Source organism: Acipenser ruthenus, chromosome 19, assembly GCF_902713425.1.
Source record: "Acipenser ruthenus chromosome 19, fAciRut3.2 maternal haplotype, whole genome shotgun sequence".
In the NCBI taxonomy this organism is placed as follows: Eukaryota; Metazoa; Chordata; class Actinopteri; order Acipenseriformes; family Acipenseridae; genus Acipenser; species Acipenser ruthenus.
Window position 1 is genome coordinate 25,515,051 of NC_081207.1, and position 22,844 is coordinate 25,537,894.

A 22,844-nucleotide genomic window follows, 5' to 3' on the forward strand; every position below is an offset into this window, starting at 1 on the left:
AACATGTGATCCGTGTATTTGTTTTTTATTAGTAGTTCTAGTGTAACTAGATTATTTTGTATAGAATTGTCTTAAACCGAAAATGCGCAACCAAACTTCTAACCCAGTGTTTATAGTGGGCCACACATACAGCTAACCCTTAGCTGCAATATAAATAGGCACATATATAGGCAATTTCCTTTAGAATTACTGTTAATTTTATACCTTACTGCACGATGCACCTCACAAACAAAAATACAGTAAACTCTCAGTAATTTGTCACTCCAGGGGGAATTCACCTAGTGACCAATTGTGAGAACGCTCCCTTTTTCAATGTTATTTACCAGCAGTTGTGCAGATAGAAATATATTAGGGTATATACAAAACGGATGTGTAATTAATACCGTAACCTTGAATTTTATTCGAATCAAAGTACACATGGAGTAGCAAGGCACCGTGCTGTATTCAGATTGGCTGACTTTGGTGAGTATAATGGGACCACTGATTGGGATATTATTCGCACGGGAATAACGAAACCACATCAAAGGAAATTCTTCCACTTCACTGTAAACTCCCAAGCGTATTCGTTTTGTGACTTGGATTGAAGGTACACTTTTCAAAAACACTAGTGATTTTCTCTTTGTCTTTCAGCCAGCTGTTCAGGGTAGTACGTGGTACATTAAACTTTTTACATATTTTGTTCTTGGGTACGCCTTTCACCTCAGCTATTCTGCTTTTTTTGCAAGGGAGATGCTGTTGTAAGTTTTTGATTTGCCACTCATTCTGGTTTGGGAAACAATGCATACACACCAAAGCACCTGATTCCGATCTATTTGCTAAATATGGTACTGTACTAAGCACTGTGTGTAATACTATAAATCAACAGTAGCATCAAGGAAGCAGGAAGAGCAGAAAAGCCGGGCTTGACGTTTCTGTGCAGGTAGGGGGCGTGGGAGTAGCCAAAGCATCTGAGGTACGGCGAATTATCTGTCGGTAGTTGTACTGAAATGTATGCTATATAATTCCCATAAGGTGACGAATAAAAATGGTGCGCTGCTTTTTATGCAAAACAGCAAGTCAGCAAAGTTTGAAAAACTATTTACAATATATTCATAATTGAAATGGAAGTAATACACACGGGTAGCATGTCCCTGACTTAAACAAGAGTTCACTTTTTAGTAGGGCTGCGACAAAGGGTACATTTTGACCTTCGAAGGTTCAGAACACATTAAAGGAAGGTTTGAACTGTCTTGTACACTAGGCATTCAGTACATATTTTACTGAAGCACTACAACCGCTATAGGTACCGCCCCAGTGCTTTGGCATCACAGCCTGCTTCATACGTGCCATATAGAATTGCTACGTATAACGATTTGGTAGTGGATTTTAATAAAACTACTTTTGTTTAAGTAGTATGCATTATACAAATCAAAAGATCAAATTTTGCATGCGAGTGACATTTAATGTGTGATTTTATAGTATTTACACATTGTCAAACGGTTAGTGTTGAGAAAGAAAAAAAAAAAACATAGTGCGTGAATTCCACCTCATGACCTTCGAACACAGCCTTAATTTTTAGTGTGTACATGACAAGGGAATTGAAAAGATGTGGGTGTGTCCCAGTTAGCAGCTGCCTTCTTTTCTACTGTAGTTTCTCTTTTGACACTGCAGCACTGTATAGGGATGAAAGGAAAGATACGGCAGTATATAAAAGTTAACTACTGAAAAGATGATCTACCAAATTCATCAAGATCTGTAGATGTGTCTGCTCAACTCCTCTATTATGGCGAGGCTGGAATTATTCAATGCTGGAATAGATACCTCCTATGAAGTGGTGTTTTGTGGCTCTGAACCAGATTAACCTGTTTCATTGGATTTTATGTACCGTGGGCATGATCCTGGCACAGTCACAATCAAAACGCTCCCTAGCCACTACTGCTAATCAGAAACTAACTTGGAGCAGGGCTGTAAAATGGGGCCGTTATTTTAACAAAAAGTACGTTTTTGTTCTGAAACTCCCACAAGGTGTCTGCTGCAGGGTGGCTGGTCAGCTTCGTTTTAAAACTGAAGTTTATCTTTGTGCATGAGGATCAAAAGCCTCCAAAAATAACAATGCATGGGAAATAATGCTGCTTCATTTGCATAAAGGAATGTAAATGTTACTTGGGCTGAATATTGATAGGTGTTAGATTTGAATTGTGCTTCACTATGTTTGAGTGACCCAACACTATTCCCATTAAAAATTTATGAATTTTCTGGCTCAGTGATGGGTATGAAATCTGCTTATTAGTACAGTCTGGGGGGGGTATTGTATATGATACTGTTTATCTGCATACCTAGGTTTGATAAGGTATGTTTTAGTCTACAGACTTCTGATGAAGTTGTCTCCCATTGGCTCTCATTACAGAGAAACAGGGTCCGGAACGGAAGCGGATTAAGAAAGAACCCACCAACACCAGGAAGTCCGGGCTGGCATTCGGGGTGGGAATGCCAGGAATCCGGGCCGGCTACCCTCTCTCCGAGCGACAGCAGGTCGCTTTGCTCATGCAGATGACTGCTGAGGAGTCCATAAACAGTCCAGGTCAGCAAACATTTTTGCTGCACTATGGCATATGGCCTACAGAATTTATTATTTGAGATTATGGATGATTCATACAGTTCAGTAGTCGTATGCTAAACATCAGCTGTTTAGCTTCCTTCAATCTGCTGCTTTTGGGGTTAAATATGACCATGTTACAAGCAATATAGTACATGCTTTCTTTCTGCTTGATAAGTGCACCACCTACTGGTGAACACAGCTTTTACAACTTTCAAAGGCATGTCATGGTAATTGAAAATGTTGTGTTTTATTTGCTTATTAGTAGTTACATAACAACTGATAGAAATATAATTGTGTTTGTCATTTATTGTTTTCCTATCTCATCTAGACACAACACCAAAGCACCCGTCGCAGTCTAATATGGGTCAGAAGGGAACGCCAAACTCTGCTTCGAAAACCAAAGATAAAGTGAATAAACGTAACGAGCGGGGGGAGACACGATTGCACCGCGCTGCCATCCGGGGAGAGGCACGCAGAGTAAAGGAGCTCATTAACGAGGGGGCAGACGTGAATGTAAAAGACTTTGCAGGTACACTACCAGCATATCTAATATGTACAGACCTGTAATTACTTCAAAATCAAAAGCATGTGATGATTTATTGCGAAGTTCGTATACATTTTTTCTTTTTTTTTTTTTTTCTCTTGCTTTATATGTACAATGATAAAAAGAAAATTGATTAGGTTAAATCCCTTGTGTGTGTGTGCCTGTAAATGTATCAGTCTCTCAATCAAACTGTAGAATAGTCTTATTACAGATAATCTGCGGATATATTCTTAGTTTATTATTTTGAAGATATGTATTGTTTTGGGCAATAGGACAGATGGCGAACATTTTTTTTTATTATTATTATTATTATTATTATTATTATTGCTTACCTGGCACCTCTGATTGTTTTTAGGCTGGACAGCCTTGCATGAGGCATGCAACAGGGGTTATTACGATGTGGCCAAGCAGCTGCTGGCAGCCGGAGCAGAGGTCAACACGAAGGGACTGGACGACGACACCCCGTTGCACGATGCCTCCAGCAATGGGCACTTCAAGGTCTGTTTCTATTTGTTAAAGTTTTGATTAGTTTTGGAACCTAAACAAATCAGTAGTGTAAGTTTGTTTCAGGTCAACTGAATGTTACAGGTAATTTAGGAACATGCAGGTTCTAATTCTGAACTTCTATGAGACTGGCAGACAAATAATGGCAAAGGTGTAAAGATATCTGTAATGTAAATGTAAGACGTTATTAATCAGTTATCAGTTATTAACTTTGGCATGTTATTAAAGTTACATAAAACCCTGAAATGGCTGGCATTTTAAAAACTCCACCTTGGCACATGCAGAGGGGTGGTGCTCCCATTGAATATGCACTGACTTTAAGATTAAGACCTTAATGGGATGAGCAGCAAGAAAAGTGTATCTCTAACTGGTGTATTCTCCCTGATTTTGTAGGTTGTAAAGTTGCTGCTGCGGTATGGAGGGAACCCCCATCAAAGTAACAGAAGGGGTGAAACGCCATTAAAAGTAGCAAACTCCCCTACAATGTTGAATCTGTTACTTGGGAAAGGCACCTATACCTCAAGTGAGGAGAGCTCTTCAGGTGAGAGGGGCCATATTGTAAATGGGGGGGCTGTTCTTTTGAATATGGACATGTGTCATATTGCATAGAATACAGCTGTGTACAAACAGCTGTATTCTATGTATTGTAAGCAATATCAGGTTTCATTAAAGGTGGAGTCCAGTGAACATTAATAGTTTCAGTGCCACGTTACTTTAACCTATGAACATATCAGTGATATAGATCATTCTTCCATTTACTCATTTACAATCCATTTTAATCTGACATGACATTCCTCTTGGATAATGCCCCTGTGGTACAGCATGTTCTTGTTCACAAAACAAATCCAATTTCTAGTTGAATGTGTTTGGAATGGTACCTAGGCTGTTTTTATTTTGATCAGGCTGCAAAAGATGCCACGGCTCAAAAGCTGTTATAAGGGAGGTGACTTTATATATCAATTGTTGTGTGTTTTTTTTTTTTTCTTTTTTTTTTTAGAAAGTATCTAATTGTAGTTTTGTTTTATGCAGAATCTTCAGAAGAGGAGGATGCTCCTTCGTTTGCTCCCTCCAGCTCTGTTGACGGCAATAACACGGACTCAGAGTTCGAAAAGGGCTTAAAGCTGAAAGGGAAAAACCAGGACCCTGCGAAATCGACAGCCACCCCAGTAAAGGATGAATACGAGTTTGACGAGGATGACGAGGAGGAGAGAGTCCCCCCTGTCGACGATAAGCACCTTCTCAAAAAGGAGTTCCGCAAGGCAGCCGCCATGAAAGCCAACAGCTTAATTTCTATCCCCAAAATTGAGGTAAAAACATATTCCAAAAGCAACTCGCTCACACCAAAGAAGACAGCACGCAGGATTCTGTCCGACACAAACAGCTCAGATGAGGACGACAGGACTTTGTGTTTCTCCCCGACACCAACGGCAAAGCAGCAGCCATCTTTCAAGAATCGGGAATCCTCGGCCACGTCCTCCAAGCAGCAGAAAGAAAAAAGCAAAATAAAAAAGAAGAGAAAGAAGGAAACAAAAAACAGCAGTAGTGCCAACAAGGAGGTGCGGTTTGGCAAATTGAATGACAAGTTCTGCACATCAGAATCGGAAAGTGAGGATTTGGAGAGCGAGGATGACAAGGGCTCGGTTCAGAGCTCTGTCTGTGTTAAGGACTCTTCTGCTTTGAGCCTTAAAGAATCGTCTGTTTTCAGCTCTCTTTCCGCCTCCTCTTCCTCCTCCCATGGGAGTTTGGCCACCCAAAAGCACACGCCGTCACTGGCGGAGCAGCATCCCAAGCAATGGCGGACTGATGGCTGGAAGACCATCTCCTCACCTGCTTGGTCTGAAGTCAGCTCCCTTTCAGAGTCGGGCAGGACCCGGCTGACCAGTGAATCAGATTACTCTTCCGAGGACTCAAGTCTGGAGTCAGTTAAGCATGTGAAGAAAAAACAGCAGGTGAACAAGAAGAAGAACAATACTCACAACAACTCAGAGAAAAAGAGCTCAAGCACAGAAGGTGCCGTTCCCAAGTTGGACAAGGAAGGAAAAGTGGTCAAAAAGCATAAAGTAAAACACAAACACAAAAGCAAAGAGAAGGACAAGGCTCCTAGCCTGGTCCTCAACCAAGACATGAAAGAGAAATTTGTCAAAAGCTTTTCTTTCGATTACGAGGATACCAGACAGAAGCCGTTGATCTCTGAGGCAGAATCTCTTGTGGAAAATAAAGTCAAGAGTTCCAAACATGACAAAGACCACTTTCGAAAGGAAGAGAAATTGTTCAAGGGCAAGTCGGAGGAAAAAGACTGGACCTTGGGGAAAGAAACAGGAAAAGCTGCTAAAGAGGAGAAATCTTCAAAGAAAGTGTCCTCCAAAGACAAATCCAACAAGGAGGACAAAGACAAAGCATTCAAAATAGAAAAAGAAAAAAACACAAGAGACAAGGAAAAACCTAAGGAAGAGAAGCAAAAGACACACAAAGAGGAGAAGAAGAAAAAGTCAAAGGATAAATCATCCAAATCAGAAAAGAATGAGCAGAAAGAAGAAAAATATCCTAAATCCGAAAAGGACAAGACAATGAAAGAGGAAAAAGAAAAATCAAAAAAGGAAAAAACGTTCAAGGAAGAGACCGATTACGAAGACTATGACATCAAGAATCGTTTTTTGGAAAGCGAGGACACCAAATTAAGTGTATCCGATGATCCCCATGACAGATGGCTTTCAGACCTCTCTCCTGATTCATCTCTCTATGGCGACGATAGTTGGGACACTCCGATAAAAGAATACAAGGAATACAAAGCTAACAACACCGTCAAACTGATTGTTGAGACCATAAAAGAGGAAAACCGAGACCGGAAAAAGGAAAGCAAAGTAAAAGAAAAGAAGGAACACAGTGAAAAACGGAATGAAAAAGAGACCACAACCAAGAGAAAAGACAAGGAGTTTTTAGAGAAGACTGGGGATAAGAAGTCTGTAGATAAACAGAAGTCTGTCTCCAGCTACCCATCAGAAAAGGAAAAAAAGAGGAAAGACTCTGCCGAAAGTATCAAGGAGAAAAAAGAAAAGGATCCCATTGATTGCAGCAAGGAAAGAAAAGACTCATATGACATAACAAAAGAAAGGAAAGAATCTAAAACAAATGATTCATTAAAAGAGGAGTATGGTAATGAAAGTTTTTTCAGAGAGAAATCTGAAACCGAGTTTGTCAGCAAACAGTTTGAGTCAAGGGAGAGGCACTACTCTGGAAAAGAAAAGGAGAAGAAAGGAGAGGGGGCAGAAAAGGAAAAGAAAGAAAAGTTGAAATCTGACAAACACAAAGAGAAAACTAAAGAGAAAGAGAGGAACTTCTTGGAATCAGAAAAAGAAAAGATAGAAAAAAATTCCATTGAGAAGCCACCCAGGGAGAAAGATACGGACAGAAGTTCAAAGGACAAGAAGGAGGGAGTGAAAGACAAACACAAAGACTCCCATGTCAAAGACAAAGAGAGAAAAATGTCTTTAGAACAAAGCAAAGATAAAAAAGAGAAAGCGTCCCAAGACAAGCATGCAGACAAGGAGAAGGAGTTTCAAGAGATAAAAAAGGAAGAAAAGAGATCTGAAAAGGGGAGGGAAAAGAGCTGGTTCAGTATCGCCGACATCTTTACCGATGAGAGTGAGGATGAGGATGATTACAATGTGGGGGGCTCAAAATTCAGCGACTCAGTTGCAGGTTCTGAAATCCAACGGACAGACCTTGTACCAGAACGAGATGAGGTAGAGCTATTCCAAACAGACAAGCACCGGAAGTACTCTGCTGATGGAAAGCAGCACTCAACAGAGAAACAGAAGGATAAAGAATCTAAAGAAAAGAAGAAAGACAAGGTGTCATTTGACAGTGGGAAGGAGAAAAAGGAAAAGAGCTCTTTAGAAAAACACAAAGAAAAAAAGGACAAAGACTCTGGTGAGGGCAAGCACAAGGACCGTAAAGAGAGGATATCAACAGATTCAAACCAGGACAAGAAAAACAAACAGAAGATGCTTGACAAGAGGCACCAGAGTGAAGAGAAGCCCAAGAGCAAGCATAAAGACAAGCCAGAGAAAGACCACCTCAAAGACCGGAAGCCATCCAAAGGGAACATGGAAAATGAAAAGTCTCTCCTGGAGAAGCTGGAAGAGGAAGCTCTGAACGACTACAAGGATGACTCTAATGACAAAATTAGTGAGATCTCTTCTGACAGCTTCACAGACAGAGGCCATGAGCCGTTACTCAGCAGCTTCTACGACTCCTCGAGCATCAGCCTGCCTGACCTCTCTGAAGAGAGAAGGGACTCGCTCTCTATTTCTTACCCTCAAGACAAGCTCAAAGAGAAGGAGAGACATAGACATTCCTCCTCTTCTTCTAAGAAAAGCCATGAGAAAGAAAAAGACAAAGTAAAAAAGGTAGAAAAACGGGACAAGTCAGAGGAGATCAGGGAGACCTATGGCAGGAGGGAGAGCTTGCCATTTGAAAAAGAGTCTATGCCATTGGAGGCTGATCCATACAGTTTCCCTTATGGGGTGAATCCAGAAGCAGAGAACGATCTGGACAAGACAATTGAATTCGAGAAGGAGATGTCTAAAAAGACAGACAAAGAAAAAGCTTTCAGCAACCTGGTCAACAGCGAGAAGATAAAGGATAAAGAGAAGAAGAAGAAAGACAAGCATAAGGAGAAGACAAAGGAAGAAAAACACAAGCATGCAGATAGCTTTGGGTCTTTCAAACACTCAAAGGAAGATCAGAAACTGGGCCTGAAGGACATACCTCAAGTCACTGGCTTAAAGGAAAAGCCAAAAGATGAGACCGCTAAATTTGATGCTAAACTCAGAGAGAGGAGTAAAGACAACTTGGACAAAGACAGTAAGACTGATTCTGCGAAGACAAAAGCAAAAGAGGAAAATGACAAAGTCAGTCAGTCTAGAGAGGGGACTCGGAAAGAAAACAGGCCAAGGGAAAGGCTTTTAGTTGATGGGAACCTCATGATGACCAGCTTTGAAAGGATGCTGAGTCAGAAAGATCAGGAAATTGAGGAACGCCACAAACGGCACAAGGAGCGGATGAAACAGATGGAGAAGATGAGACACAGGTCGGGGGATCCAAAGCTTAAAGACAAAACAAAAACGAGCGAAGACCTGCGTAAGAGAAGCCAAGATCTGACCTCCAAAAAGATAAGCTCATTAGAAACTGTGCTGAAGGACAAGAAACCCAAAGATCTGGGAATTCCAGCTCAAATGATGTCACCAGACAGAAAGACGCAATCTATAAGTGGCCAAGATTCAAAAGACTGGCTGGTGGGGCATCAGTTGAAAGAGAACTTGCCAGCTTCACCAAGGCCAGATCAAAGTCGACCAACTGGAGTCCCAACTCCAACATCTGTGATTTCTTGTCCAAGTTTTGAAGAAGTGATGCAGACACCACGTACACCATCTTGTAGTGCAGAGGACTACACAGAACTCATGTTTGACAACATTGATTCTCAGAACTCATCGGCTATGACAATGTCCATGAATGCCTGTTCTCCATCCTTCTTTGATAGATATTCTAACACACCCAACAGCCTTCAGGAAACTCCTTGCTTAACTCCCACCAAGAACCTACCGACAGCCAGCCTTTACCGATCAGTGTCAGTTGATGTCCGGAGGGCCTCAGAAGAGGAATTTAAAATGGATTCTGACAAGTTCTTCCGGCAACAAAGTGTACCAGCAACATCTGGGTATGAACCCTCACTTCCGCAACTGCCAGAAGAGAAGCCCCTGGCTTCTGCTACGCCTTCAGTGGACAAGTTTGACTGCGTGTCCCCTCCTTGTTTTTCTCCTAATTTCAGGATGTCCTCACCAAGGTTGGAACCAGCTCAGCCTGCAATGGATGGCTCCTCTGCTGCTACCACAGACAATATTGAAAACTTTCCTGAGAGTGTCTATAATAATTACTTAACAAAACCTTCAAGTCCGTTGCACAGACCTGAACCCGAACCCCAGGAACCTTGCATTGATATTGCTGCACCTCCTACTCCTGCCCCTGTTGCTCTTCTAGAACTAGATGATTTCTCTGAACTGCAGCCGCTGTCATTGCCTCTGACCAGCGAACCCATTCTGGTACCTTCAGATCCTGTGAACAGCGATGACTTCCTGCTACCAGTTGTAGAAGAGTTTGAAAAAGAGGAGGAGGAGGAGGATGATTATGATGATGATGAAGAAGAAGAAGAACTACTACAGTTACAAGAGGAGGACGAGGAAGATGAAAACTCAACTTTTTCTGCTTCTGAGACGATCAAAAAGGACTGGATGGAATCTCCTATAAGGAAGAGTTCTGAGCCTCCACCTCTTCAGTCTCCTTCTCCTCTTCCTCTTCCTTCTCCTCCTCCTCCTCCTCCTCCTTCTCCTCCTCCTCCAGCGAGTCTGGTAGAAAACTCCTCTGATCACTGGAGCATCAGCTCGCTGCTCCTGAAATCTCCTCTCAGAACCTTCCCTGAACCGCCTCCCTCTACTAAGATCACCTCTTTTACACTGCCAGATGTCCATTTACAGCACCACCTGCTCACATCTCTGCCCTGCATTCCTCATGCTTCCCCACCCTATCCTGTGTCTCCTATCTCTTACCCTGTGCCGCTTTCTGAGCCTGAGCTTGAAACACACAAAGACACAGTGGAAGAGACCCCCAGTCAATCAGAGCCTGCTATGGCAACAAGCGTGCCTGAGCCTAATTTTATGCCCTCCCCTGCCAGACTGGATGCCTTCTTTACAGACTGTAAGCCTCTTCCTGAGGAGCATAGAGGGATGGCACCAGAGCCTGCATGCTTGCCAACAGAGGCTCAACCAGATACCCTTCCCACTTTGGAAAGTAAATACATTGAGGACAGTAACATAGCGTCTCTTGAGTGCCAGGAGGATCCGGTGGTGCCATGGTCGGACCCTTTCTCAAATGCTGTCGAAGACCTAGACCTGGGACCTTTCTCTCTCCCTGAGTTGCCTTTGCAAGATAAGGAAATCCAAGAGCCTGATATTGCAGATTCTAAGCTGACTGAATTTAAACCAGTTCCTGCACCCCCTGTGCCTGCGGCTGAGGAGGACAACGAGGGGTCTGATATAATGGAGGTTGATTTGCCAGGTCTGTCTGATGAAAACCTTAGCCCTCCAGCTGTTGTGCTGCTACTTGAACCCCTACAACCTCCACAGCTCCCTTCTGAAGAGCACGAACCAGAACTACAGAAAGTTCCAGAGGATTACACCACCGATCATGCTGTTGCAGAAGAAAAGGCTGCTTTAGATGTGAGAAAGGAACCGGAGGAAAGCGTGCAGGCTCCCACTGCGCAGAGCGAAGGAGCTGACACTAACAACAACCATGAAACTGAATTTCCAGACTCTTTAGTAGAGGAGCCCTTGGCTGTTGCAGCTCTCCCATCCTGTGATACTGAAGGCCATCTAAGCCAGACAAATAATGCCCAGCCTCTTGCAGCAATCACAGTTCAACCCAGCCCAAATCAAACAGTTGCAGACCAAACTGGGGTTCCCCAATCTAATGCCGTCCAGGTTACAGAAGCCCATGAACCTGTGGCTAAAACAACATTAATCCCCACCACAGAGGCTCCCAAGCCAGCAAAGGTGGAGGAGATTCCTCAGAGGATCACCAGGAATCGTGCTCAGATGTTGGCTAACCAGAGTAAGCAGAACAATAATACCACCACAGTAATGACAGCTTCAACCCCTGCCATCAACAACATCACCTCTCCTGCTGAAAAGGAGAAGGAATCCATCGGCACCACCACAGTGTCTGCTGCAGCTCTGACAAATCCAGCACCAGTCAGCAAGACCAAAGGACGGCCTGTGGAGGAAGAGGATTCACAGGCACAGCACCCGCGCAAGAGGAAGTTCCCCAAGTCTAACCAGCAGCAGCAAGTCCAAGCGCAGCTGGTCAGCACCACCATGCACCAAACACGGGAGGTGATCCAGCAGACCTTGGCAGCCATTGTCAACGCTATCAAACTGGACGACATTGAGCCTTACCATAGTGACCGCTCCAACCCTTACTTTGAGTACCTGCAGATTCGGAAGAAGATCGAGGAGAAACGGAAGATACTCTGCTACATTACACCGCAGGCACCCCAGTGCTATGCGGAGTACGTCACCTACACGGGTTCCTATCTTTTGGATGGCAAGCCTCTCAGCAGGCTCCATATTCCAGTGGTATGTTTTTCATTTATTTATATAGATAATCAGTCAATTTAATACAATGAATAAATTGCTGTAGATAATATAATTATTTAGAAGCCAGATATTTTTAAACCTAAGAAAGAATTGTTTAAGTTGGCTTGTCCAATCTTTAATGGAAACAGATAATAATGAAGTATTCTACTATATAAATATATATATTTTTTTGTCCTTTCGTCACAAAGATCGCTCCACCCCCATCTTTGTCAGAGCCACTGAAGGAGCTGTTCAGGCAGCAAGAGGCTGTACGAGGGAAGCTGCGGCTTCAACACAGCATTGAGCGGGTATGTTCAGGACACTGGTATGAAGTCTTTAACCCACCTTGTCTGCATTAAATAAAAAATTAATTTAACTTAGTTTTCTAAAAGCTCTGTTAGCTTACTATCCCTCCTTATAGATGGAGACAGCCATACATACTTATTTCACGCTTCTAATTCTTATTAAGATTGCCAAAGCTATTTATAAGGGGCCTGTATTTTGCTCATTTTTTTATTATTTCTGTTTGTATTTCCCAGGAAAAGCTGATCGTTTCTTGTGAGCAGGAGATCCTAAGAGTGCACTGCAGGGCAGCCAGAACGATAGCAAACCAGGCTGTCCCCTTCAGTGCCTGTACCATGCTGCTAGATTCGGAGGTCTATAACATGCCTTCAGAGAATCAGGTTGGTACTACTGTGATGGTTGTACGCCAAAACCTGTAGTGTTGTGTGAAATGCCACCCTGTTGTAGTACAGAAAATGCTTTGTCATACAGTACTTTGCATTATTTTCTATGCAGTGCAGTGGTTGTATGGTGGTATTTTTGTGCAGGGTTCTTGATTGAGGGGTCATATTAACAATTTAATTATACAAGCTTAAATGATGAACATCCCCATGTCCCAATAACTTGATCATACTGTATGCTAAAAGTTGATTGATTTATAATATAAATTGTTTACAGGGTGATGAAAACAAGTCTGTGAGAGACCGATTTAATGCCAGGCAGTTTATATCGTGGCTTCAGGATGTTGATGACAAGTACGATAGAATGAAGGTATAGTATTCTGTGTTCCCTTGATTGTTAAAGACTGGCCAGCAATAGATTTTTCACTTTTTATTGACACTTTTACACTTAAATAGGTCAGTGGATTTAATCCAAAATAACTGAAACGACCCATTTATGAGCATGAAACAGGTGTAATACATTAGATACATGCAAGTTAATTTTACTGAGATTAAATTTACTTTTTTTGTTGTGTTTTATTGTCACCACTTTATGTTATAGGTGTAAAACTATTTAAGTTTTAACTTTGTGAGAAACAAAATGCAGGTTAACTTTTGAATTGGAAGAACCTCAATCTCAAGTTCTGAAGTGTTTATCTTGTTTTGTAGTTCATGGCCATACCATTGTTTATTTGTTTGTTCTAGACCTGCCTATTAATGCGACAGCAACACGAAGCAGCAGCACTGAACGCAGTGCAGAGAATGGAGTGGCAACTCAAAGTCCAGGAGTTGGACCCCGCTGTACACAAATCACTTTGCGTCAATGAGGTCCCTTCCTTTTACGTGCCAATGGTCGACGTCAATGATGACTTTGTGCTGTTGCCCGCGTGACAGAGATAAACAAATTTAATTATGATTAGACAACAAACAGAACATATGGTAAGGGCTAGCCAGAAGGAATAAGAATATTTTCTTAAAAAAAAAATACAAAATACAAAAAAACATGCTAATGATTCCCAGCTACAAGAGGAGGAAGCAGCTTTTTTTTTATGGGGAAAACACAATTGCACTTTTATCCTACAAGTTTGACGCCTCCGTTCAGATAAAGCAGATGGCTATGCTACAAAGCAACCTCTGTATTTTTATTTTTTTTTTATTTCAAAGAAAAACTCCCAGCGCTGCGGATCGGAGCCAGTCATGTGAGAGCTTGGCGTTGAATAGAGGGCTGAAGAAGAGAGTGCAGATGGAGGAAGGTTGTTCAGAAGAAACACAAGGTTCAGAGGAAGGCTGCCTTCTCAAAGTGGAGGGAGGAGTGATCAGAGAACCTGGTGATCATGCCCTTCAGATTTACAGTAGATGTATCCAGTAGCGGTGTGCTCCCTGTGTGTTGTTCAGTTTAACCGTTGCCTTCGGTTTCTAGATTTCATAGTGAAGATCTAGTTGGTGTATCACCATAATGGGTTAGGAAAAAAAAAAGTGACATTTAGTAACGCTGGTTGGGGAGTTTAAAGAGGTATGTATAGGTGTTACATGTGTCTCCATCTCTGAGTTAAAGAACCTCAACAGCGTCAATATTTACGAATGAATCTCGTGGACACTCGGACACTATCTGACGAGAAAACCAGAAGAAAATAAAAGCATTGCAATTGTTGATCACAAGTTTGCATGCAGATTTAATCAGCCTCTATGTTTTCACTTAAGTATTCGACACCTGTTGGCTGAAGAAAAAAAAAAAAAAAAAAAAAGAGAAAGAATATTGCAATTAGAGGCAAAGACTTTCCTGTTCAGAGAAAAAACTAATGTTTTATTGGAGTATATTCTCTCTTTTGGTTTATATTTCTTTACTTGGGCATTTCATTGTTTCTCTTTCTGAGAAAGTAACTTGAAACACTACAGAGCCAATATTAGTTTAAGAGTAAAAAAAAAAAAAAAGAAAAAAAAAAAAAGAAAGGTATCCCGTAAATGCTGTACAGTTTTTATAAATACATTAACCGATGTACTCTTGCTGCCTTCTAGATAATTTATTTTGCCACACATTACTGCACAGTTGTAAATAACTTATGTACTGTAACATCACTCTCTGTTAAGTGTAAAAATAAATAAATAATGATCTTTGTATGTACAGTTCACTTTTGGGCAGCACTTTTCCATCAACAATGGGCCAAAATGTGTACACATTTTCAGTATTTTAAAGATGGTCTCCCATGCACATAATTAAGACAGACCCTCTGCATTCAGTAATGTGCAAGTAAGCAATTTGGCAACTGGGGCAGAGTGAAATTTGCATAATTCTCATCCAATAAGAATAAAACTTAACAGTGACAACAGCCACACTCTTAGACTACAGATGTAGCAGGATGGTTATTCACGCCTTGCTCAATTACTGAAGTATTTAATAAGAAAATGTTTAAAACCAAGAAAATGCCTTTTTATCGTCCAGCATACTTTACCCAAATCATGTGCAGACAAATTAAGGGTACCAAGCTACAGATAATTCAGATATCGATTTATCCCATTTTTGATATACTGTATTAGGCAATACATAATATTGAGAATACAGTACACCATACATTTATATTCCTGTATACAGTGGCATCATAATTATCAAAAAATATTATTTTAATATAAAGAGCTTGTGTTAAATCAGTGGGTTTGAAATTAGGACATTTTTTTTGTATGGGTTACTCTGAACAGTTGCTTTAGACTGTTTAGTTTTCAGATCCTTGAATGTTTCTTTATTTTTTTATATATATATTTTTTTTTATTGCCTCTCTTTCTCGGAGCAATCGGCCTGACATTTTTAAAGACGTGTTCATTTCAACAGGCCAGAGCACAGCAATATAAGTATAGCAGTACTAGATTCAAATTGTTTCAAAACTAAAGCTTTGCATATCATGACCTTGCATGTTAAAATATGGAATCGGATGTGTTTTTAGTCACTCAAAGTCTCACTTGAAACAAATTCCCTTTCAAGGTCTTGTAACTGACTGTGTACGTATACTGGTAGTCCTACAGATGGACTAATGGGCTCTATTCAAAGTTAAATAAGGTAACAGTTTGAAATCGTTTTATGAATATCAATCTCTTATACAAATGAAGGCTTTGTGAAAAGGGCACCTTGCCACAATGCCAAGCTCTACCGTCGAAATAAGCTGCAAAGAGATTTTGCTTGTATTTTCAGACCCTTATTCCTGTGAAGTAGTGCAGTTAAGAAAAAAAGACAAGTTCACACCACCTTGATTTTAGTTTGCTTTCATGTAAATCTAGCCATCTGAGGCTCTTGTGAAAGTCATTACGGTTCTGTAAGCTCCTTTGAGCAGAACTGTACTTGACTAACACATCACTGTTCCATTTAAACTTAAAGAACAACAGCTATGGCTTTTTAGAAGTCAGTAGAATTTCGGCTTTGTTTTGGTGCAAACAATATGAACCCTCCTGGTCCTTTTTTGGATACAGATGAAGTGAACTGCATACTTGGAAGCAAACATTTAATAGATTGATATGACATATAGATAGACTGATTTGGTTGTAGTCTGTTTTTTATTTTATTTGTTATTTCTCTGTCATGTTTATTTGGCATTTTAAATAGTAAAACTGTTTTGACAGTAACAGTGGTTTTTCAGGGAAAGAGAAGGCAATCCACTTTACACTAAATGTTTTTAATGCATTTTGGAGAAAACAATTGTACTGTAGTTGTCAAGTCTATTTTGAATGTTTTCTTTTTTCTTTTGTTTTTGAATTGCAATGTTAGCAATTAATCTGCGTGTATCATGTATTGTTGGAATTCTATTTAACTTTAGGGCTCAATCAATACTGCAACCCATGTATTAGTCTCCTAATAGGGTAGTCATTTGACTTTGTAATTAGACATGCAGCAATCACAATGGAAAGGTGGTGCAAAACCGATCTCTGCAAAGAGAAACACGGGTTTCCGTTACATATATAATATTCATTTGGTGCCGTTAAAGGGATCATATTACTTGCTTGTTATCAGTAGTGATGGTAACTAATCTGATTTTAGAAAAAAGTCCCTTCCTTGTTTTGTGTTTTTTGGGTGTTGTCTATTTTGTGCCATTTACTTAACTATCCGTTATGACTCGTTCTGTAGTTCTAGTTGGGAGGTTAACCACCTACCTGCAAAGCTGCAGTTTTTTCAGAAAGCTTTTATCTAAGAAAACGATTGCAAACTGTTAGATTTGATAGCAATACAGAATAGACAAGCAGCTGAAAGTATTGGGTGTGTCCCTTTTAAGTTGTGTTAATTTTTATTACACTTTAAACAGATATGGCAAACTTTCCAAAAAAATATATATAAAGCAGTGTTTAAATAGGTTGTTTTAATGTTAAGAACACCGTATTCTGCTTCATTTTTTTTTTTTAATCAAATATGTAGCACCCTTTTATAAAAGTGACGGTAGGTGCATAGTGAGGTAGGAGAATGACCCCGAGGTTCATCCTTCACTTTCTACCTTTTAGGGGCTTTTAGGATGCATACATAGACACGCAGACAGATATTCTTTAAACAGAAATCTGTTTAAACAAACCCACAGTGAATGGCAATTCTGAAAACCCTTTTTTTGTACGGGTTTGCAAGAGAATGAATCCTGTACGTCTGTGCAGTTGCAAATCACTGTACTTTGTATGATGCATAAACACTTATGTAGCATGTTGTTGCCACATTGCTTTTAACAGAATGTATACTGTCACTCCCCCCCCCCCCCCCCCCCCCCATTGTTTACAAGACATACATTTTAATTTAATAGCCTTTGTTAAAAAAAAAAAAAAAAAAATTGTTGAGCCCTGGCTTTTTTTTTTTTTACATTTTATTTTTCATTCTTTCAGGGCTTGAAATTGTGGAGACTGAAACAGATAGCTGCCGTTTGGTGATTTCTATACTGCGTACCACTGAATAGCTTTAATTAAGAGTGCAGCCTTGTTTTCCCAATCATCTTCGAATGTTCAGTCCTCATAAGGTTAGGTCTGGGCAGACCCAAAATAGTGTCAATGTTTAGGAAAACAAGGTTGCATTTTGATAGTTTTGTTCAGTGTCACGCAATTATATGGGGTCATTATGAAGTCCATTTGATACACAGGTTTTACATTTGGATAGTGACTCTGCTATACATATGGTTGGAACTCAAGAGGCCTGTGTTACTGTGGGAGTTTGATCATGGTGATACTAACTTGTATATTAAGCAGTTAGCTAAAGATTACCGCTTCTTGCTTTCTGGCCTCCCCATCAACCAACCTACATTTACACAACCAAATGCAGTCTGGCAAATTTAATTAAAAAAACTTACAGGTAATAAGAGAGCCCAGCTACATAACCTCAAGCCCTGCATTTTTGTATTAACCTAAACCGGAAAGGAGCTGTGTTTTCTGTTTCTTTTTTTATTTCAAATTTTTAAAAAAAGCATGGAGAAGTAATCTTTTAAAATGGTGAAAAGAATAACATATTTATTATCTTTTTGACACCTGTGTATGTTGGAGTCAAGTCTCTGCTGTGTACATTTCCCTCTTGTAATGCGTATATGAGACGTTGTATATAGCTGTAAATAACTCACAGGTCGTTTTGCACCCTTCTATTTGTACTAGTCTAAACTTGCGTAGAATGTGGGTTTATAACGGCGCAGAGACCGTGCGCTGTCGGTGATGTAACAATGTCATTTTTTTTTGTACAATGTAGTTTAATTGTGTACATATTGTTCAAGCAGCTCTGGGGTTGTTAATTCTGCCCCAGTGCTGCTGCTGCAGCTCCAGTACTGTCACCTCTAACTGTATGAGTTCCTGCAAAAATAAGAAAAAAATTAATAAAAAATAAACCTGAGAAAAAACAAAATTAAAAAAAGAAAAATTAAAATGTTATTTTATACAGTTGCATGTACAGAGCGCAAGAAATGCTGTTGTCCCTCAGAGATTATGTTCGTAAATAAATTTTTAAAATATGTACTGAGGTCCTTTGTTGTGTTTGTCTCTTCTTTCTCCTAAATGTTATTTCTGTATAGCCACTCTGTAAGGATATACACAGACAACTGTCAGCATCATTAGTATCCACATTTTTTCTTATAATAACTTCAACACATCAATTGCAACAGTGTTTTTTTTTTTATTATTATTATTTTTAGGGTCAGTGGTGCAAGATTTGAGAGTTTATGAAGTTACCGAGTCAATCAAATAACATGACCAATTTTGGTTATGTGGCTTTTAACCTATACTTATTAATCACTCAAATGAAGCCAGTTTTTTTTTTTTTTTTTTTTTTTCCTTGCTGTAACACTTGAGTTTACTTCCTGTGTTGCAGGCAGTAAAATCCCACCTGAGCCTATGCTGGGGTCAGGAGGGGTCCTGTTATCTGTATTAGGAATTTTAATGTACAGCAGAAAAACTCATGCAAAGTTAAAGGTATTGCATGAAAACAGTAAGGGACTAATTCCTTTTTTGACTTTTTTCCGTTCTGTCAATACCTAATCTTATTTGGTGTGCAATTCCTTTGCAACTATAACTGTTCTATAATAGTTAGTGACTGTTCTTTTTGCATTCCTAATAGAGATTGATATGAACTAGGGAATGGATTTCTGTAGCACTTGCATTCATTTAATATTTTATTTCCAGGTTTTAAATTAAATATTTAATTACCACCATGGCCACTAAGGGGTTATCAAGCCAACTTTTGATAAACTAAAACAGATATGGGAAGTAAGCATGGTTCAGAGCTACCATATGGGACTTGTGGAGATGTGACGAATTAAAGGATCTTGTAGCCCAGTTTTCATGATCTCCCCCTAGTGGCTGACAGATATAAAGCCAAGTCAAATCCTACATTATACTATAGCAGCAGTACATGAGAAGATAGGTCTTATAAGCACCTATGACAATCTACTGTCTACCCAGTTAAAAATGCTAACCAAGGTTTTACAATCAATTTTCTTACCGCTTATTTTCATGTATTTAAATCTACATATAAGCGTTACTGATACTGCCACTATTAATGTGTTGGCTGTTCACAGATTACCACTGGTTTAACCAGCAAGAAAAGTAAGCACTTGTAAAGATGACCGAATATATGTTTTTACTCATGTTCTAGTCAAGTATTTTAATTGGATTCCACCACGTATAAACTTGCTTTATTTGTTAAATTGTGAGAAAGTGTGCACTAGACATAATTTTGCAGTTGAACTAAACCCCCACAATGCTGCCGTAAATCGTGTTTAGCAGCCGTAAAGTCTGATTTTTACCAGTCGCTACAAATGCGGCAAATGTAAAGAATGGTGTTCACCTGGTGTTCTGCACCCGCTATCAGATTTGCATTTTGCCATCATTAATCCATTACAATTATATTGAAATACGTTAAAATGAAGAAAAGAGCATGGAATTGGCGGGGTCTGGGTACTAAGCGGGCGCATACATTATAATGTGATGATGTAAGGAGCTACTACTGCTCTTAATTAGAATTATTTTCTGTATCTTGGACTTGATTTTACTCTTAAAGGTATCCGTATTCACGGTTTTTGTAATTGATCTTACTTGAAATCGTTGTTTATCCATTTATCGTACTTATGTGCTCTTAATGGAATGTACTCTTATAAGCAAATATCTTTACTACTGCTCTTAGTCGAATTCGCTCTTAAATGTAATTATTTACTGTTCTTTATTTTGCTCTTATTTGAATTTTATCTTATTTTCTACTGATTTTACTGTACTTTATAACTGCTTTCATCTGTAAGTTGATATTGTGTAATGTGATACATTAACAAGTGTAAGTCGCACTGGAAAAGAGCGTCTGCTGAGTAAATAATAATAATAATAATAATAATAATAATAATTTTGCCTTGCACTTGGCAACTGCTGACCTCCAAAAACTCCTCTTGCCAGGTGCAAACTATTGTAGAAGCGAGTAACTAAGAACTGCATATACAAGCACACACCTGCAGAGACCTGTCGCTGGCTTCAGGACGGCTGTTGTGGTACACTTCCTGATGTGGTGACACTTGGCTCTTGTGGAGGAGAGGCAGGAACACGTTCGGAGGAGAAGGGCAAGACAAAGAAGACTCCGCATATTCAATCCCCGGGTCACTTTGTTTGGGCTAAAGCGTTATCGTCTCACTCCGCAAGTCATTCTAGACCTGGTAATAGCTGATGAGCTAGACCCCAGTGTCAATATGGACCGCTCTCCCTGCACATGTGAACGTGCTGTGTTCTCTGCACTACTTAGCCTCTGGTTCCTTTCAGACCTGGATAGCCCAATCCACCTTTTCCAGAGTGCTAGGCACATTTCTGGCTGTCATGCTGAAAAGGGCAGGCCAATCCATATAATTTAAGGATACTAGCATAACTGATGTTGCCGGAGGCTTTTCCAAACAACTCTGTTTCATGCTGAGTGACCTCAGCTCCTTCTCAGAAAACCTTTCTTTTTTTGCCGTGCGTCAAGAGGACTTTGCTGCCCTTACTCTGATTTTTTTTTTTTTTTTTTTTTTTTGGTTTGTATTTTTGTGCTCCACAAATGTCATACATCGCCTACTGCTCTCTGTACACCTAACTATGCAAGTGCGGCCGCTAGACCGATATGCGCTCATTGAGACCCTCATTATCATAATTGCTGATCATTATTTGTGCGTGTTGAGTAATTTGCATTACGCTTTAGCTTACGTAAGGCGCTGTGCAAAATAATTGCCTGGAATAAGGAACAGTTTTTTTTTCCCCCTTACTTGAAATCAGTTTCTCAGAACAAAAACGTTAAATGGATAATACTATACTATAATTACAGTATAAGCTAATTTTCAGTATGATCTTCTATTGATGTGTCTAAATAAGTCCTAAAATATTTAATAACATCTTCTGACCATGAGGTGTTTGTTGTCATGTGCTGTTCTACCAAGAGAGATGCTTCACAGAACGAACATGAGTCATGAAAATGATGACGCAGTGCTTACAAAGGTAACACGAAATGTTCCTATGTGGACAAATGAGGAAGTCAGCACCTCCAGTCACTTTTAAAAAAAAAATAACAAAAACGCTTATTCACTGCCAAACATGAACTACTTTAGATGTGTAATGGCTGCAGTATATGATACTGACCCTGGGGCGGTACAGTAGGGTAAAAGTAACAGATTAAACATTTCATACAGTAACGTTAGTACCTATTATCAGTGCTTAATTTGTGCCAGGGCGTGGAGTCATATTCTGCAGTCAAAGTCTGATAAAATGCTTTTTAAAAAAAAAAAAAAATTCTCAACACAGTTGTATCAAGTCTGCAAGTTCTTGCGTGCGCGCTAGACACAGTCCGCTGCCACGTTTGTAGCCTACTTTAAACGACTACGATTTCAGCTTGAGTGCCTTTAAGTGAGATGACACTGGCTGCAACTCTCCACAAATAAGCTTACTTGATTTGAAAAACGTCATGAACGATACAAGCTACTTCTTACACTACAAAATAACAACAAAATATAAAAGCTGAACATTAATTTCAACAAAGAACAACGACAACTTTTTAATGAAAATAATATATTGTAGCCTACTTCAATAGGAACATTAGCCTCCTATATTATATTAAATCAAAACAATAACAAAATAATAATCTGGTTCTCTCTTGCTTTTTTCATATAATTTAAATAATAGAAAATAAAAACACACTAAGATAACAACTACCTAGCCTAAGTTTAATTAATCGTTTTTGTAATCTACCAGTGGCTTCTGTTGCATACACATCGCTGATAATAGTGCCGTGGGTCAAACCAATGTTCGTGTTGGGTCCGTATTTTATTTTTTTATTTTTTAAATCAATGTCGTCTTTCTGGAGTCCTCTGAATGCCTTTTGTTTGTTTTTTAAAGCATTTAAATGCAAAACCATAACAAAACATGTATTTTATTTATTTATTTATTTGTCCTGCTGTTGCCTTTAATTCATTCTTTTGCACGTACTACTACTTAGTATATGATGTAGAATAAGTGAAGGTAAACATCTAACACTAGTACGTATAGTACTCCTTCAAATAAACGTGTTATGATTTTGAATATGCGGTTTTTAAGGACTGTATTATTGTCATTGCGCCCCGGCACCTCTTTCTTTACAAATTAAACACTGCCTATTATAATAAATACAAATAAATAAAACCTGTGTCTTACTTGTTAGCCAGTCAGGCAGTGTTCAACGGGGTACTTTCAGTTACTTTTTTTCTGCTTGTTTTTCTTGTTCACACAGATGTTGAGACAAAACGCTTTTATCCATCCTCTCACAATTGATTCGCATTGGCCAACTTTTAAATCACGAATCACGTGAGGGTGGGCTTGAGCCCCCTATATAACCTGGT

General features: G+C 39.6%; 1 protein-coding gene across 3 annotated transcripts in view; it reads left to right on the top strand.

The window, feature by feature from the left end:
• LOC117424180 (ankyrin repeat domain-containing protein 11-like) overlaps nt 1-18,484 on the top strand; it is a 94,766-nt gene extending 76,282 nt beyond the window's left edge. For all 3 annotated transcript variants that reach the window (XM_058992689.1, XM_058992690.1, XM_034040308.3), the window contains 9 exons: nt 2,387-2,560; nt 2,907-3,107; nt 3,478-3,620; nt 4,020-4,167; nt 4,656-11,815; nt 12,025-12,123; nt 12,355-12,498; nt 12,776-12,868; nt 13,243-18,484. In XM_058992689.1, the coding sequence (XP_058848672.1) occupies nt 2,387-2,560; nt 2,907-3,107; nt 3,478-3,620; nt 4,020-4,167; nt 4,656-11,815; nt 12,025-12,123; nt 12,355-12,498; nt 12,776-12,868; nt 13,243-13,428 (8,348 nt within the window). In that variant the 3' untranslated portion in view covers nt 13,429-18,484. The remainder of the gene's footprint in view (nt 1-2,386; nt 2,561-2,906; nt 3,108-3,477; nt 3,621-4,019; nt 4,168-4,655; nt 11,816-12,024; nt 12,124-12,354; nt 12,499-12,775; nt 12,869-13,242) is intronic.
• The last annotated feature ends 4,360 nt before the right edge of the window (nt 18,485-22,844 follow it).